General features: G+C 40.5%; 1 protein-coding gene across 4 annotated transcripts in view; it reads right to left on the bottom strand.

Moving 5' to 3' along the window:
- Positions 1-849: 849 nt before the first annotated feature.
- The window catches only part of RAB27A (RAB27A, member RAS oncogene family), a 73,671-nt gene continuing 54,932 nt past the window's right edge, over positions 850-19,588 (bottom strand). For all 4 annotated transcript variants that reach the window (XM_032622927.1, XM_032622928.1, XM_032622929.1 and 1 more), the window contains exons 4-6: positions 17,574-17,677; positions 12,109-12,232; positions 850-3,187 (exon numbers count right to left, since the gene is read on the bottom strand). In XM_032622927.1, the coding sequence (XP_032478818.1) occupies positions 2,989-3,187; positions 12,109-12,232; positions 17,574-17,677 (427 nt within the window). In that variant the 3' untranslated portion in view covers positions 850-2,988. The remainder of the gene's footprint in view (positions 3,188-12,108; positions 12,233-17,573; positions 17,678-19,588) is intronic.

The following is a 19,588-nucleotide window of genomic DNA, read 5'->3' as shown; positions in this document are numbered from 1 at the left end:
AGAAACAGAGCAGGATAACAAGGCAGCAGGTGACAATCTGGTTGGGGCCATGAGGGGGAGTGACTGATATTTTATTTTTTTGCGGTATGCGGGCCTCTCGCTGTTGCGGCCTCTCCCGTTGTGGAGCATAGACTCCGGACGCGCAGGCTCAGCGGCCATGGCTCACGGGCCTAGCCGCTCCGCGGCACGTGGGATCTTCCCGGACCGGGGCACGAACCCGTGTCCCCTGCATCGGCAGGCGGACTCCCAACCACTGCGCCACCAGGGAAGCCCGACTGCTATTTTATATAAGGTGATCAGTAAAGTCCTTTTGGACAACGTGACATTTGAACTGTCTTAACGGATGGGAGAGGGAGCCGTGCAGATATATGGAAGACTAGCTTTCCAGGTAGAGGGAACAGCAAATATTCCTAAGGCAGGAACATACTTGGCCGCTCCAGGGAGGCCCATATGCCTGTGGAGGAGTAAGTGGGGTGAACAGTGGTGGTAGGAAATAAGGTAAGAGTGTCCATTTCCCCACATATTTATTCCCTCCTCATCCAGTCAAGTACTACACCACTCCCAATGCCTCTTGCACCTATCTCTCAGTCCCAGTCTTACTTCACGCCCTTACCATCCTTGCTTTGTTCACCTGAGGACAGCTAGTACAACATTTCCTGCACTGTAGATGCTCCATAAATGTTCGAGGATAACATATTTGAATTATCTTCTCCAGAATATGTTGTCTTGGCTGGTCCCTCATCACGCACCTAATGGAATTTGTGTCTCTGAATGTGGTTTCCTTTAGCATGATGACTTCTGGTTGAAACTTTATTGTGATGGGAAATGAAGTTATGTTCACATCCAAACTTGACAGATTAAACCACTTTTTTATTATAAGCTTAATTGGCACACAGTTCACTGAAGATACACTTCACTTTTACAGAAGCCTGTCAATAGGAAAATACATTGACGCACACAAAAATTTATATTGGTACTTCAATATAAATTTAAACAAATGCTTTCCAAAGAGGATACAGGTTATTTACGTCAATAATTAAAGATGGCTCTTGCATGTGCCAATGTCATGTATATGTTTAATTGCGTATTATGTTTAAGGCCGATGGAATCTGTAGCTAACTTCTCAGTTGGTTCCTAAATAGGAACATACTGATATTGTCTTCTTGTTAACTATACAAATGAATCATATAAAATGTTCCCTGATATGTAGCTATAAAATTATTATTTACTCCACACTTAAGTCTTACGGCAACTTTAGAAGGCACTGCCTGTGAGGATGACCCTGCCCTTGAAATGTCTGTATCTTTTTCTCACCAGGATACACAATTCAAATGCATAGGACTCAATGACTCCTTAGTATTTAAAAAGGTCCTCATTTCAAGCATAGAAATATATAAGATCTTAGTAAACACAGCTGAGTTTCTTAAGGGGATGGTGGGAGGGCAGTGGCAAAAAAACCCCAGGACAGATGCTCAACAAAAAGCCGTTTGAAAATCATCATAAAAGTAAATACTTTCCATCATAGCTGTATTTTTCTAATTACTGTTATGCCAAACATTTGCCACCACAAAATACATTCATTTTTATTCTTTATTTAAATTATAATGAGTGGTGGGTGTTTCTTCCTAAATAGCCATTAAGCTCTTTGGAAATTTTAATCTACTTTACTTAAACTAATTTAATAAACAAGAATTTTCCCCTTTGATTTTTATAAGCAACTGCCATGAAGCATATTTTGAAACCACCCTTAATTTGGTAAAAAGACACTTTGGCAATGTGGGAGAGTACATGACCTTGGAAAGACCCAGCAAGTACAGTAAATGCCCATGATCTCAAGGAAAACTACAGGCTACAGAACACTCCATTTTTCTTATACTGAGCTAGAGTACAAATGTAACTGCTTAAACACAAACATCCATCTTCCACCAAATAGTAAACAGATATTTTATGTAATTATAAGATAATTCCTTCAATTCCACCAATGTAAAAGCAAAACAAGTTGCAAAGATCAACAATATAGAGACCGAGGGTGAAAACAAGGTGAGTCGTTCACAAGCTAATTGAAACTGCAGCCTGAAGATGCCAGACCAACATTATAAATATGAAGGAAAAGAAGCTAAATGTTTACTTATCACAAATAACTTCGGCATAAGCACCAGCTATGTTCAGATGGGGCCAGCACACAGGCCAAGTATAAATGCACAGATCACAGTGAACGAAAGCCATAAAAATCTAGCTCCCTGGCCCTTCAATCAACCCTTCAGAGCAACGGGAATTTAGCAGGGAGCCAGAAGTCCCCCTTCAGCTGCTTATACAACATTAAGCCACCCCACGCCTCACCCCCAAGCCCTTTCCCACCAGCAACAGTCACAGTGAGCATATAATTTCTCGATCCAGTTTATCCAAGGTCTGTAGGTACGGGCAATAATTTGCCCTATTTCATTTTAAAGAGAATGCTTACATAAATTAATACTCAAAGACATTGAACCATCATTTGTGTATATTCTTATTTAACATTCAAATGGTTTAGATGGCATTTTAGAAGGTCCCCTATGGTGCAAGTAAGGGTCTTTAAATTTGGATTAAACACTGATATTACGTCTAAGATCTTGAATGTGAGACTCCAGGCCTCTCTATGGTAAGGCAGGTGACAGTATCTTCAGTCATTCTACATAATAAATGCACTGTTCTGTGGCTACAAAATCCTGACTACTTGAATGATCTACTGCCATGGGCTAAGGTTTTATAAGGCACTTTTGGCTATGTGAAATATTTCTCCTAACTCTCAGGCTGAATCTTAAAGAAATATTTACAAAGCTGCAGCAAAGTAATTTTAAAACTGGATGCTCTACTGATAGGTCTAACTGGGATGGTGAGAAGCAGTTTGTACACAATGCCCGTTAATTTCTCCCTGTGCCGTGCGTGTATCACCGTAGAGAAGGTCACAGACGTGGGCCACCTGAATTACTGTGTAGCTCGCTGGACTCTTCAACAGCCACATGACCCCTTTTCCTTTTCTTCATTCAACTGATCTGCAGAGGTGTGACCGTTGGATCGCACCACGCCTTCGGGAATCCAGGACTTGTCCACACACCGTTCCATTCGCTTCATTATCAGGTCCAGGAGCACCTCAATCGCTTGGTTTATGTTTGTCCCATTGGCAGCGCTAGTTTCAAAGTAGGGGATTCTGGAAGACAGTGACAACTCGGGTAAAAACATGTGGAGGGAAAGGACAGTGACCTTTTTGCTCTTGATAATTCAACTTAAAAAATCGGAAGAATACAAATATACAAGACAACAAAAGCATTTTGCCACAAAGGCTACATTAAAAAGCGAAAAATAAAATAATTGACACTGCATTCCTAACAGACGTAAAACTTCTGGAAGTGTTTACTCCCATTTAACAGATGATTAAACTGCAGCTCAGAAAGATAAAGCAACGTGCCCAGTTTCATTATGCTAGAAAGTAGCGGAGCCAGGATTTGAATCCACAGCTGTTTGATTCTAGTGTAACCAACTTAAACCATTGGCTCCACTGGTTCCAAATATGCATACTTGCATGAGGATTTCCAAAACAGAAAACTCTGTTTCACTTGATACATACGGGGGGCGGGGGGGAAGCTGATATAAGAGAGACTTCAGAGGTCCCTGGCTGTATTTGTCAAAGGCTTTGCCACTTGTCAGCTCCAGGCTGTATTCCTGGACCACACACTTGAAGACGTTCTGAATTCCATAGCACTTCAGAGTTCCTCAGGTATTATCAATCTTAAGCATGTTTGTTTTGTTATCCCAGGACCCGAGGTTAGGTGTAATTTTTTAGTAACTCACAAAGCATCATTTCAAAACTGTAAGGCTACTTTTCACATATTCTTAAGACGTCAGTCTTGTCATGGTGGTCACCTTTCATACTCAGAGTCAGTCTTTGCAAGGGGATTAATCAATCACCTGCCAAGTTCTTCCTCTCATGAAAATAGTGATAAATTTGTATTTTCTTCAAACTGTTGATTTCATTCCCACCACTTAGTAAGGAATCTGACCAAAAATGCTCTTAGATGTAAAATCTACAAAAGAAAGTTGTTTTAGCACCTCTGGGAGCCCTGCAATTGAATTCAGTAAAATATTCCTTACATTTATAGAGACTTTAACATCCAACTCTATTATAATACTTTTCCTGAAGAATGTCTTTGTTTTCCTGTCTTCTCATAGCATGTTAACACTACATCAATGACTCTGATTACAACTTTAGTTATTCTTTCATCATTTCCTGGCTAGGAGCAGCTTCCACAGGAGAGCTTTTACAGATTTGTTTTAACCTTCTTACTACTTTTACAGATCTTTTCACAACTGTTCTGCTTCCTGTGTCACCAAGAAGCACATTAGGGGCACATGTGTCGGGATGGAAGGCTGTTTGTCCATTATGATTTCCTCAAGATGTTGCCTTATTATCTACTCGCTTCCTATGGGAGGTAACAGGCCTTGCAACTGGACTCTACAATCCTCTCCCGTCTGAGTATAGCTCTTAAAAACCGGTTGAGGAACCATCACTTCATTTGAGGATTTATCTACCTATCTGTGAGTCCTGAAGGACATGCTTGCTCCACTGATTCTACCATGACCATGTTCATAGCCCTTCATATGCTGACTCTAAAATATCTTAATCAGAGAAGGGTCCACTGGGCAAATTACATCATCTCAGTAGTTTTTAAACCTCTTGCCTGGATATCTCTTTGGTTACTGTCAGTCTTTTTTCCCTACATCTTCATCTGGTGCCTTAGCCACAAAATGAAGGTAATACATCTTTCCCATCCCCCTGGTCACATGCAGTATTTCTTTACCAAGTTTGAAGAAGACATTCTTTGTAGGGACTGAATAAATACTTATTTATCAAGTACCTATGTTATTGAGCTAAGCCCTGGGGACATTTTGTAATGCTGCCATTTTTACATGAGCTGAATTTTAGATTAAGAATTCTCAAAATTTAAATACTTAGATTTTCTCCATCGTGCTCTTTCTCAATTGTACCCATGAAGAATCATTTAATATCTGCAGAACATTTCTTATACTTAAGGAGAAGGCTTGATCATTCTATCACCATTCAGAAAGCTATTGTTTAATGGAAAAGCAACTGAAAAACTCATCTCTCCCTCAGAGAATAATGGGCTGAAATTGGAAATACAAAAATAAAAAAGTAGCTGAGCAGTAAACTTTCTTGTAAATACTAGTCATAATAGTGTACATCTTACTTTTAAAATTTCCTCAAAGTCAATTAAAAATATCTTTCCAGCTATAGAGTCCTCAGCCTCAATGAATCCCTCAACAGGATCTCCATTAAGCTATTTCTACTTTCCACAGTTTCTTCCATCTCAGCTCCTGGTAATTACCTCACAACAATTTTTAAGGCATAAATGAGAAAGCACAGTTGAAAATACTTTTTAAAAAATAATAAAACCTATGCATTGAAGTTACAGACAGTTTGGAGAATAGTTAAGAGCCATAACCTCTGGAGCCAGCCTGCCGGGATTCAAATCCTAGTACGACTCCTTACCGACTGTGTAGCCCTGGCAAGCTATTAACATCTGTGCCTCAGTTGCCTTATCCATAAAACTAGATAATATCAGTATCTTCCTATTAAGGATTAAATGAGTTAACATTTCAAGCACTTAGAAATGCGCAATTTCTGACAAATGTGTCATTGATAAACATTTCTTATTTCCAACGCAGTAATGGGTTAGGTTACAAAAGTTTGTTTTTAATTTTGTTGTTTAAAACTTAGGACACATAGAAACAATGTCACTGAATCATGGAAAATCATAGCTCCAAGAGACCTCAGCAAGATTATAAACATTAAATTTCCAGATTAGCCCATAAGCATTGATTTAATCCACAATGTAGCTGATATACAATCCTGCCCTAAATTCTGGTAAACTGAGCCATGCTTCCCTACGTCAGAGATGGCTCACTCAGATCTGTCCTAGCCAAAATGTTTCATGCTTCAAAGCATTTGTCTCGAGGTCCAGTCCCTGTCAAACCATAAGAGGTTCCTTACTGCCCCCAAGTGATCATCACTAAATGCTGAGAGAAAATGGATCTTGCTTTACTGATCAATACTGAAGTATAAATGACTGGTGCCTCTAGCAGAACTATGAGCTATTCTCTATTTACTAACTTCAGCAAATATTTAATTGGTACAATTTCAGGGTATATGAGTGAAGGTGTACATTTTTAAGTCACTCATATGAAAAGAGGTACAGTATTAATGAGATGTAGTTTAGAGTTATAATTCAAATTCTAGTAACAAACTAAAAATATATTTACTGGCCATTTGTGAATCTTCAGGTGATGTGACCAGGAGTCAGGTTAACAGACTTAAAATCTTTGGACTAATCATTCAGAGTCTTCTGAGCAATTGGGGCGACATGGTTTTCGTTTCTATAGGAATAAATGAATGCTAGAGATCACTCCTCTCTACTCTCAGTTCTTTGAGCTGCCAGACGAAAAGCAAACTAGATGAGATGCACATCGAAGACCCTGAATTAAGACTTCTGTTCCAGCATAAAATGATGCCCCAGACACAGAAATGTGCCTTGGGCTCACATTTGAAAATTGGACTTGCTCAGCTTGTCCTAAGGGCATAGGAAGTCTAGCGGATGGAGTCAGTCATATTTTTACTTCCATATCTTCCTGATGCTCACTTTTAGAAGGCATTCGGGCTACTTTATCTGAACAGTTCTCCGGGTCTGTAAAGAGGTGTAACAGTGCTTCGTGGGGTCTTGATAAGGAGGCAATAAGATAATACACGTAAAGGGTTTAACACAAGCCTAGCATCCGCAAGTGCTCAATCAGTGTTCATCTAATGGGGTTCTCTTCTTCTCTAAAAATAATATTCTGCTTTTCCTAAAACTTTCTAGGCAAAAATTTAGTAATCTTAGCTTAAATTCAAGAGGATCAATTGTCCCCCTTTTAAGCATGGAGACAGGTGTGTTGTTCCTTCTCGCCACATGGTAGTGCTAGAGCAGCATGACTAGGGAGCAGTCCCGCCAAATGTTTGAAAAAATCATGTGCAGCTAATTGATATCTGTAAACGAGCACTTACTGACATTTTGGAACACATGCAGAACACAAATTTTGATGTGCTTTTAATAAATCGATAAATCACAAATTTTTAAATTAAAAAATAATGAGCAAAACGAAAATTAGGGTGGGCATTATCATTTGCAGCTTTTCACCGAGACACCTATATCCAGCTCACGTCATAGGTTAGGACCCACATTTTTAGATGTTTTCTTTTCCATGACTTATTTCTACAACACGAGAAGATCTTAGATCCCAGGAATGAAAGCAAGTGTATCTGGTGATTCTGTCCAATGGTTCTAGATATTTGGCTCACGTGTGGATCCAGAAATTAGGAAGGTATTTTTCACTAAAGTAAGAAGTGAGTCTCACTACTCTTCATGGCCTGTTGGCTGGTAAATGAACAAGCATTTACAGGAAAGAGTGAGTGTATAAACTGTTTCAGCCTGGGAGATTGTGCCCAAATGAAATTCAGGTCCTCCTACTGAGTTCTTTGGGGCTCTGGAAATCAGCCTTATCTGTTTAGTTGCAGCTTATGTGTGTGGTTTTAAAATGTGCCCAATGATACGGCATTAATTTATTTCTGGAATAAGGGTTGGATGTCCACAAATTTTCAAAGAATAAAAAACTATTCAGACTAGATAAGACACTGACAGCAGTTTGCTGTGCTAAGCCACTTGAAATCCCAGAAATGGTCTGTACTCATATTACTAATGTTGTAAATCAATGTTTTTAACACATCCTTTATTCAAGAAACTCTTCAGCACCCTTCTCAGCACTAGCCAGCAGTCTCCAATGGGGGGAAAATGTTGTCTTATATTTGCTGCCCCTAAGAATAGATCTTAAAAGCTCTCATCGCAAGAAAACAAAATTGTAACTACATGGGACTTTCCTGGTGGTCCAGTGGTTAAGACTCTGCACTTCCACTGCAGGGGGCACGGGTTCCACCCCTGGTCTGGGAACTAAGGTCCCACATGCTACCAGGCATGGCCAGAAAAAAAAAAAAAAGGAAAATAAAATTGTAACTACATGTGGTGATGGATGTTAACTAAACTTACTGTGGTGATCATATCACAATATATACATAAATCAAATCGTTAAGTTGTATACCTAAAACGAATACAATGTTATATATAATGATATCTCATTTTTTTAAAATTTGCTGACTCTTTCTTTGCACAGCACATGTGAAATACATACTTTCAATTATCATACTTTCATCATATTCATAATCTCTATTCCCCCCGACCCTGAATCAAAAACAAAAGGCTTATATTGACCACCAACTATCTTCTGTGAATAAAGAGGGTAGAAGGATGCTTAGATGCAACCATTTCCACTCACAATAAAGTCCTTTCCTACCCAGTTGTGGCTGGTGCTCCTTTGGTACCAATCCCAGTGTCCCTGCCCAGTCTGTATCAATTATGACATCAATTATGTCATCAGTCTGATGTCATTAACTGTGCAAGAGAAAAAAATCCTCCTGCATTTAGCATGGATTTTCCGATGTTAAGTCATTGAGCGCATTTCCCTTCTCCAAGCATGGCACAAGTAGACACCTGTTTCATATTCTGTGCATAATGATTTTGTCCAGGTCTGCTGTCAAGGAAAATATCTGCCAGCATGCACAGCTCATAGTAACTTGACATCTACACAGGTGGTTCTCAAAGTGTTATCCTCAATCACTAACAGCAGCAGCATCTAGGAATCAGCTAGAAATGTAAAATGTGGGGCTTCGTCCCAGACCTACTAAATGAGAAACTGAGTGGGACAGCGTTCAGGTGAAGCTGGAGCACACTAAAGTCTGAGATCCAACAGTATCATCTAAAAGACGAATGTTGTCCATGTTGCATTCTGCTTTCTCTTTTAATATATTTGTCACTGACTTTGTAACTATTTTTAAAAGTATTTCAGCAACAGTGTTAACTATAATAGTTTTCTGACTGGCAGAAGTACAAATTTGAATAACCCTGTTTTGCTCTCTTCTCCGATTTCATTGACAATATTATTCAATATTACATACTAGAAAGCATTATTTTGTAGTTGTTCTAAAAAACGTGACTGCTTTACGGGGCACATCGCTTTGTTGTGTTAGGAAGTGACCTAAGAGCTTCACATTACAATTTAACCACGTTTTATAGCAAAAAAAAAAAAAAAAAAAAAAAAAAAAGGGTAATTAGGGGTGAAGGGATTCTTAGTCTACTAAAAATAATTTTTTGAATATTCATCGTCATGCATCCAATTCACCCTTTCTACTTTGGGCTGCTGCATGAAGCCCTCATTCTCAGATTTACTTGTCCCAGCAGACACAGATTTATGTTCCATATTTGCATTGTGACATGTTTTTATTAGGTTTGCAAAGTTTTTCTGAGACATAGTCCTTCACTCTCCAAATGCATGTATATTTCAGAGAACCACCTGTGAACCAATGACCCATTTTTATGAACTGAGGAGAGAAGGCAATACCATAGTAACAAAAAATGCAAATTTATCAGACAAAAGATATGAAGGTATGCCATAAACTACCGGTTTCTGAGTGTTAGCATGTAGATGGACGAACCAACATAGTCCTCTAGTGCATGTGCAACCAATGAAAATATTACGATTATTAAAAATGAAAAAAAGATGTCTGTGAAAATAATCATTAAACTTATATGTTCAAATTTGTGAAATGCACGTGAACCAAATTTCCCCTTTACACCTTCCTCTTAAACTGCCAAACAGCCTACAGAACTCTATTTTATGCTTCCTGAATCCTGAGGGATGTCCGTTTCCACCCCTTTCCATTCTTCAATAATTTCAATTATCTTATCTGCTAATCTCTCCTCTCCTTATTTTAACTCAGCTCAGAAACTTTACATCGAGTCCCTCTTATGAAATACTCCCCAGATCTTCCAACCTGGGCACAGAGGGAAGACAATCCCTGTTATCCCCAGATCCCCCATATAGTCAGAAAGCAACGCCAGGCTCTTTCATACCAGGCAGGAGACGGAATCCTAAGAACCTGCCCAGAGGAAACAAGCAAAAGGCTGAAGAAGGCCAGAGGGGTAAGAAATCAATCCACACTCCCCAACAAAGCTTGAGAATGTGCTTGTTTGATCCAGCTAACTCCCCTAGCTGCCCTATTTTTTTTTTTTTTTTTTTTGGTCTTTGCAAACACACTTCTCAAAAGCATGGTCCACAGTTTCCTTTGCTTCATCACTTACTTCCTCCTCACCCCCTTGCAACACAGCGCCCAGCTTCAACACTTCAGAATCCTCCATGATATTTGATCCCTCCCTCTTTCCTTCCACTACTTTACACAAAGTGCCTCTCATGAGAGGAGGGGACATATCAGGTGATCAGAATCGCCTGCAGGGCTCTGTCAGCCTCCATTTCAGAATCACCTCCGTCAGAGGTTCTCCACCTCTGCTCACAAAAATCACATGGAGAGCTTTTAAAAGATACCAGTGTCCGGCCCCCACTCCCCACCTGTGGTGGCTTTGCAATCTGTCAGCTTGGCTAGATTGAACAATACTTCCCAGAATTCCCTTCCCAGTCAGGGTGGACCACAGAGAGATGCAGCGGGGGGGATGCAGAGGGCGGAAGTGAAGGAGCAGCCGTTCTGCTCATACAACGACGCTTCTCCACTAGCTCATCTCGTTGGCACAGACCAGTGACCAGACCTGCCCCCTTTCCACCTTCCCCTAGATCCTCCTTCAGCTTCTCCAACTCCTGGGCCAGGTGTGTGTGTTTAACTCTGTGGCAAAGGGTCTTGGCTTCTGTAGGACACCCACACCATCCAGGTCAGAAGCCATAAGAACTGATACAAGTTTCAGACCATCATTACGGGTCCCAGCTGGTTCTGGCTCTCCGCCACTTCAAATCCATCTTCCCCTCTGACTGCCTGCCCTGTGGGCTCCAGAGTCAGACACAAAGCAACACTTTACAAAGGCTGCCCAACAGCTCTCCACTTCACCCCACTCGCCATCCCCAGACTGACCTGGGAAAGTAGTCATAACAGCCCTCCACGTTTGAAGGCTTTCGGCAACTTCCTGTGTCCCAGGAGATCAAGTCCACTCTTCTTACCTGGTGTTCAAAGCTCTCCAAACTCTGGCTCCTTCCCACCGGGCCTTCCACTCCCCCCACCACCCCCGGTGTGAACCCCATCCTTGCGTGCTTTCCGAACTCAATCGGCCCAAGGAAGAACAAAGCAGGGGTCACACAAGGAAAGGGGCAAGGGCCTCCTCTGGTCTCCTCGGGCTTGTCTAACAACAGAGGCCGCCAGCCTGGTAACGCCCCTACACACAGCCTGCCTATCTCTTTATCTCTCTCTCTCTCTCTCCCCTTCCTTCTCTACCCTACTTGCTGCCTCCCACTTATATTAAGGGTAATTAATACATACACATTTGCATTCTCATTATATGAGAGGCAGAAAGAAAGTAAAGCACGAATTGTTTTGTAGACGTGCCCCAGACACCTTAATTAGCAGCGGCTGACCCCTTCTCTCATGTCCAGTTAATGCTGCTGCTACTACGAACCTATTCCCTGAGCTAAAGGAGGAAGACAGTATTTAGTTGATTCTCCAGCACAAAAACACAGCTTAAACCAAAGGGGATCTTCACAGTCCTCTCCCAGCACAGGTATTCCAAAGCCAATAAGGCCTTCTTGTCTGCGGGAGCTATCTACAGCAGCATAGGAACTGGCTTTGAAATTTCCTCGCTGAATATAGAGAATTTCCTTATCCTGGGTGTCTCTTACCTGCATCTTGGAAAGGAGGCCTTACATAGTTAGGGCATTTGACCTCAAAGCTTTCTTCAAACACCAAGAGATTGAGAAAAACGGTACTGAAGCGCTGAATGAGGGCCCTCGCCCACTGCTGTGGCTATGGTTCCCATATCATATAATATTAATATGCAAAGTAGGTATTTGACACCTCCCCCCAAGGGCTACATCTCAGTGTTTCAATTTTTTGCTTTTGCCCTTTTTGTTATCCATTCATATGCAAATGTTTGTATTGGAAACTTGCTCTGTAGATTCCTCCACAAAAATACTCACCCATACTTCTCCGCAAGTCCTCTGGCTTCTTCCTCTTTTACTACTCTTTGGTCTTCCAGATCACTCTTATTTCCACATAACACTATATCTGGGTTTTCACAATATGCATGCATTTGTAGCTGGCCTATTAATATAAGAAAATTTATTATAGGTAAGTAATGTAAGTCTATGATCAGTGGAGAATACATGCAAAAGTGCTTTGAAACTGTAAATGGATATACAGATATTAGGAACTGATATAATTCTTTCAAAGCACCAAGACCCTAAGCTATAAAACTAAATGGATAGGGCAGAGATGTAAAACTAATCCTACCCTTATGCACATACCCCAGCTTATTTATATCGGAGAGGAATGGGAGAATTTGTTCTCTCTCCAAAAGTTATGTACACACACACACACACACACACACGCGCGCGCATACACATACAACATAGCTGTCTCTCTTATGAAGGCCATTTGAAAAAAAAAAAACACTTGGAGGATTTACTAGTGCTTATGGCTAATCTTAAAGCTCTGATTTTCATATATTTTCTCTCCACAGCAATGACATTTTAAAACAAATTGTCTTTCTATAAACTAACCTATTTCCGTCTGAAATGTTTTTCACATTTTCCTATTATCCTAAGGCAGAATCAATTTATCTAAAACAAACAAAATATAGGATCAAATGAAGATAGAAAACCCAGAATAAATAGTAAATGATTCTGTCACCAGAACCAAGAAGCAGGAGACTACAATTCTTACTCCATAGCTGCTATTTCTTTTCACCTGAAAACCTGTAAATAGGCAATAATTTTTTTTTTTTTTTTTTTTTTTTTTTTTTTGCAGTACGTGGGCCTCTCACTGTTGAGGCCTCTACCGTTGTGGAGTACAGGCTCCGGACGCGCAGGCTCAGTGGCCACGGCTCACGGGCCTAGCCGCTCCGCGGCATGTGGGATCTTCCCGAGCTGGGGCACGAACCTGTATCCCCTGCATCGGCAGGCGGACTCTCAACCACTGCGCCACCAGGGAAGCCCGGCAATAATTTTTAATAGCAGTTAAATCAAGGGAACTTCAACTAAGCTAAAGAGCTTAATCTCCCCAAGAAGGAAAATAAAGCCTTATTTCTTCCTCATCACACTCCACAATGAAATGAAAGCAACCCAAACTTGCACAATAAGACTTCCTCAAAAATGTGTGGCTTAATTTATTTTTTATCATGGTTAACCAGAAAAGTGTTGACATTTTAGTTCCTCATTATAAAGTCACGTTCGCTATATCTTATCATGAGAAAGTCAAATCGGCAAGTATTTACTGAGCAATAAGGGAGGCCTGATACTTGGTGTAGAATTCAGGGCACTGACCTTCGCCCTCAAGGGATAGTTAGGGGAAACAAGACCTATACAGGCAAGACCAAACTGTGTACCATTTCCAACAAGAGCCGAGACCTTTCTTTCCTCCAGGCTGTTACACATGCTGTCCCCACACCCTTGAATACCCAAACACAACCTTCCTTCAGGGACTCCCAACCCTTCCTTTAAGACTTGCCTCTCAGTTACCTCTACTGTGAAACCTTTCTGGTCTCCAGAGAGACTCTGAGCTCTGTTAACACCATGTCTATTCAGTGTCATGGTTATGAGCATGAACTCAGGACTCAGGGTGTCTAAGGTTGAATCCTGGCTCTGCCATTTACTAGCTGTGTGGCCTTGAGGAAGTTATGCGGCCACTCTGTGCCTCAGTTTCCCCATCTGTAAATGGTGATAATGACGGTACTTACTTCATAGGGTTTAGGTGAGGATTAAATGAGTTAATTCAGCAACTCTTCAGGTAAGGTCCATGGACCAGCAGCCTAACCATCACCTGGGAACTTGTTAGAAATGCAAATTCTCAGGTACCACCCCAGATCTACTGAATCAGGAAGGTTGGGTTTCAGGCCTGGAATCTGTGTTTTAACAAGCCCTCTGGGGGGATCTGGATGCATGCTTGCACTTGACAATCATTAAGTTAATATAATAAAGAATTTAGAGCTGCTGTGTATTACCAGTAGTAATGTTTAATAGTATTTACTATGAGGAGTCTGGGAAGTACAATAATTGATAATTTTTTTTTCTTTTTTCCCAACTTTTCTAGAAAATCTGTGAATTACTTACCGTGGGTTCGATCCCTGGTCCAGTAAGATCCCACATGCTGTGGAGCAACTAAGCCTGTGTGCCACAACTACTGAGCCCGCGTGCCACAACTACTGAGCCCAGGCACTGTAACTACTGAAGCCCATGTACTGGGGCCCACGTGCTGCAACTACTGAAGCCTGTGTGCCTAGAGTCTGTGCTCCGCAACAAGAGAAGCCACCGCAATGAGAAGCCCATGCACTGCAACGAAGAGTAGCCCCCACTCACCGCAACTAGAGAAAGCCCGTGCGCAGTAATGAGGACCCAACACAGCCACAAAAGAAAAAAAGGTAAATTAGGGATGTCCCTGGTGGTCCAGTGGCTAAAGACTCTGTGCTCCCAATGCAATGGGCCCGGGTTCGATCCCTGGTCAGGGAAAATAGATCCCACATGCCGCAACTAAGAGTTCGCATTCTGCAACTAAAGATCCTACATGCCTCAACTAAGACCCGGCACAGCCAAATAAAAAAAATTTTTTTAGTAAATTGATTAATTCTTTTAAAAAAATCTCACTAAGGAAAAAAGCACATACATAAATAACTACAACTAGAGGTGGTATGTGATACGGACCCTGTAAGTAGTACGAAAGGTAACAGGATTTAAGAGGAAAGAAAAAATTTAATCCAACAAAGTTGTCACAGAAAATTTCATGGAGGCCATATTTTGCTATATTTTAAAGAAAAAGTAAAACTCAACTTTTTAAGGAAATGGGTGTGGGTGTGAGGAGGGCTTTTCAGACAGAGGGAATAACAGGAATAAAAATATAAAGGCAAAAATACGTTAAAAATATACCTGCTGGGCTCCTGTCCCATTTATGTGAGGCTACAGAAGAAAAGTTTAGAAATATAGGCTGCTTTAGAGTTTCCCTACAAAACACGCTGCCTGTGGGCATGACTGCCTCCTCCTACAAGCTCCAGAAAGACAGGTGAGTGATAAAACCTATCTGATTCCTCTCAGATTTCAAATTCAGGCCCAGAGGACACAGCTCTCTATTCACTCTCCTAAACTCAGCAGGGATCACCTTGGGACTCTTACCCCTTGCCCAAGAGGGCATGGACAGATCTTGGGTCAAGGGAGAAGGGACTGTAATGCAGCTCTGGAGAAGCAAAGGGAGGGGGCAGACCTGCTTCCTCCCCCTGGGCCTTCAGCGCCCAGGACTCAGCTACCTGCTCAATGCAACACTGCCTCTGTTCTTCTATCACCATTAGTGTGTATATATATATATATATATATTTTTTTAATTTGACCAAAAAAAAAGAAGAAATGAATGATCCCTCTAATAGTCAAAATACTAACAGGAAGAGGAAAAATAAAATGTATAGATAATTAACAAATTTTTATTCCTAATTAAGATTTGCTATTACCACCTCTGACACTGAACCTTATACCATTTTTTTAAAAACGGGGCTGGAGGGAGGAGAATACTTTCCATTGAAGATGCGAAATCTCCAATATGCATGTTTTCTTTACCTAACTGGGCAAAAAGAATTCTTTTACACTATAAGGAAAACATAAAATAATACATACATACACATAATTTCACATGATTTTGTTCTTCATCTAACTAGCCATAAAGCCCAAATGGACAAGATTTATCTTCTCCAGAGTTTCAGTTTCTGCCAGTGAAAAATAGGTGGGTTGATGCTCTTTTGATGCTAAGATTCTATGAGCCCATCTCTAACAACAATCCTTATAAAGTGCTTGACTTAAGAAAGCCCCAGAATTTGTTCCGATGATGCAGAGGAGAGAATGATGAGCGAGGATAAGAGATTAGAAATAGCCACCACCCTTCAATTGTAAGGGTGTGTGACTCAGGCAGGCATTTAACGAAGTGAAGCCCAGTAAGCATGACTAAATTGGGGAACCTATATTTAAAGTATTAAATAGCTCTTCAACTCTTAGTGATCAACTTAGTCGAGAAAGAACATAAAGGGCCACTGAATCAAGGGGAAAAAAAGGCCACTGAATCAAAAGCCAAAAGCTCCATGTCATTGGACACGTCTGTTACTCTGTGAGGCTCAGCATCTTCATCCTAAAATTAGGACACACCACCTCCCTGCATCTGCTCACAGGGGGCACGTGGGGATCAGACACAAACTATGTGAAAATGCTTTGAAAACCACAAGGCACTAATAAATTACTTATTTAAAAACTCTTTTTTTTTAATTTTTAAAAATTGTTTATTTTTGGCTATGTTTGGTCTTTGTTGTTGCGCGCGGGCTTTCTCTAGTTGTGGCGAGCGGGGGCTACTCTTTGTTGTGGTGCACAGGCTTCTCATTGTGGTGGCTTCTTTTGTTGTGGAACATGGGCTCTAGGCTCACGGGCTTCAGTAGTGTGGCATGTGGGCTCAGTAGTTGTGGTGCAAGGGCTTAGGTGCTCCGCGGCATGTGGGATCTTCCTGGACCAGGGCATGAACCTGTGTCACCTGCATTGGCAGGCGGATTCTTAACCACTGCACCACCAGGGAGGTCCCTCATTTTCTAAAATAAGGTTTTCTACTATAAAAACCACAGCCCATTACCCTTTCATAATACAAAAACTCCAAATTCTTAAGTAGTGGGTGTTTCGAAATAAGTGTTTTCACTTTAAAGATTTGGATGTTAAGAATTTAACATCACAGCCCTCTCAATAGATTCTCTAAGGTAACACTAATACAGCCAACAGAGGAAAATGTACATTTGCAAGGCAAGAAAATGATACATTTGGTCAAGTAGCAGGATTTTAAATGGCTACTATAACCAATCATGTAAGAGATTAGGCTGTCTCCGAAGAGCCAAAATGCAGGTTCATATATATTGTGCTGGGGACCACTCTGGCCAATGCAGTTCTAGAGGTTTCTATGACGGGATCCTCCTGGTAAATGCTCTGGCCCTAAAAGTAGAAAGGGGCCTCTAAATACAAAAGAGACATGGAGCCAGGGGTAGGGTCCATTAAGTTTTCAAAAGGGTCAATGTAATATATGTTTTAAACCCTGGGATGGTAAAATACCTGATAGCACTTCTATAGGCTTCTATTTCCTCATCTATAAAATGCAGATGAGAGTCCCTTTTGTGGAAAAGACTGATGAAGAGATTACACAGAAAGCACTCCTTGTATCTAGAGTGCAGGATGCACTCAACAAATGAAAGTGAGCATGACTAGGGAAAGCAGAGTATTTCAGTTATCTTCACCCCTAAACTAAGAGCCTTGCTCCTTTAAACAGCATCTTAAACAGCACTAGGAGCTCTTACAGAACAACTTACAAAAGAAGTAGAATATAAAAGGGATTTTATTGCAGGGAGTGGGAAGCAAGAGGCAGGGAGACTATTAACACTTACTTATCCAGTTTCTGACACTGAGGAAACTTTGCTCATTTGTCAGATCAAAAAGCAGAAGAAACCCCATAGCATCTCTGAAGAATGCGGTTGTCAAGCTGCGGAACCTGGGAACAGAAAGCAGATTGGTCACCTAAACCATGGCCCCACCCTTGAGAGATAAAGGCACCAGCAGTACCCTCAGCCTCTTTCAATAGTTCATCAAAAACAAGTTAGATGTTTAATAACATGCCGCTGTTTCTAGTAACTTCACATTATATGTGCACATCATACACGCATAAATCTTATTTGTGCAAGATTTACTGTATTACATTAATAGATAATTTCAACAGTGTAAAATTATGTACATAATCAATGATATTGGATAGCATACAAAATATAGTAAATAGTTATCTAGAGCAAGAAAGAATATGTGAAAACACATCTAGACTTTCGAAAATGCCAACAATTATCCAAAGTTAAACGTGCCATTTTCTTTTAAAATAAAGACCATCTGTGTAAACTTTTAAAAAATTTTAAATGAGTTAGATGATGATATTCCAAACATGTATATTACAGTTATTTATCTAACTGATAAAAGTTTATGTGTTAATAATAGGCCATGTGATTTAAAAACCCAGCCTGCTGGACAGGGATGACAAGAACTAGCTCGTGATGCCTTAGTCTCAGCCAAGAATTTATTGTACAATTAAGAGTTCAATAGGCCAAAAGCAATGGTGCTTGCTGTGTTTGTCTTCTTTGTCCTGTGAAAGCTTGACTTGATTGAACATCACAATGTGTTCCATGACCTTTTAATGTTCAGTCTCTAAAGAAATCTCTTATGCCACAGTCTCCCCTTTCTTGGTACTCTTTCCACCAAGGATTTATCCTGCTCTCTCCTCTCTCTCTCTAGTAGCAGGTTTTCTCTTATTTTGCTTTTATGCAAAGCCTGCAACTGACAGGCATAGGCTCCAGGGAAGAAAATACTGGTATGAATCTGTCATCTAATCTGCTCTAATTGATGATGAATCTGTCATCTAATCCGCTCTAATCTGCTCATCTAATCCGTTTCCTCAAATATCTCTAATCCATGTTTTTACAAAAACAGTACTTATCTTTCAGAGATATGTACCAAAATAGTTATGAATGAAATAATTTGGGATTTGCTTCAAAATAATTGGGCGGTGGGGGTGGTGAGAAAAGGTGAGGAATATACGTGAAGTACGATGGGCCACAACTTGATGGCTGTTGAAACCAGGGAATTAGTACCTGAGTTCACTGTACTCTCCTCTCTACTTCTGCATATACTCGGAGTTTCCCATGATAAAAAGTTAAACAAACAAAATCCTTCAAGGAAATTGTGAGAGATAACATAGCTATAGCTAACTAAAAGCAACTTGAAACAGACTTGTGGTTGACAAGGGGGGAGAGGGGTGGGGGAGGGATGAATTGGGAGTTTGGGATTAGCAGATGCAAACTATTATAAACAACAAGGTTCTATTATATAGCACAGAGAACTATATTCAATATCCTGTGATAAACCATAATGGAAAAGAACATAAAAGAGGATGTATATATTTGTATAGCTGAATCACTTTACCATACAGCAGAAATTAACACAACACTGTAAATCATCTATACTGCAATTTTTAAAAAGTAACTTCATATGAAGATTTCATGTGACATTTTTGTCAAGCAACCTCTGACTATATAAATTAATTCCAATGAGATTTTCTACTAGGTTTCAACAATCAGGTAAGAATAATGTATACAACTCTACAGCTTTCTTTGTGGTTGAGTAAACAGCAAAAGCAAATGGAGAAAAGTATACAGGTCTAAAAAAAGGGTGGGAGAAAAAGAAAGAAGTCCATAAGTAAAAGGGTCCATTTTGAAAAGGATTCATTTTTCCTTTGACCTTGTATGAAATAAAGCCACCATTATCAGCTCAGACTGATACATTTCCTGCTAATTTGGAAGCATGTCTTATCCAGGTGCAAATCAACTAATCAGCTGGCCTTTTCCTGCTCAGGTCACTGTGT

The sequence above is a fragment of the Phocoena sinus genome, chromosome 2 (assembly GCF_008692025.1).
Source record: "Phocoena sinus isolate mPhoSin1 chromosome 2, mPhoSin1.pri, whole genome shotgun sequence".
Classification (NCBI taxonomy): Eukaryota; Metazoa; Chordata; class Mammalia; order Artiodactyla; family Phocoenidae; genus Phocoena; species Phocoena sinus.
This window is presented reverse-complemented; position numbering and strand designations above follow the sequence as displayed.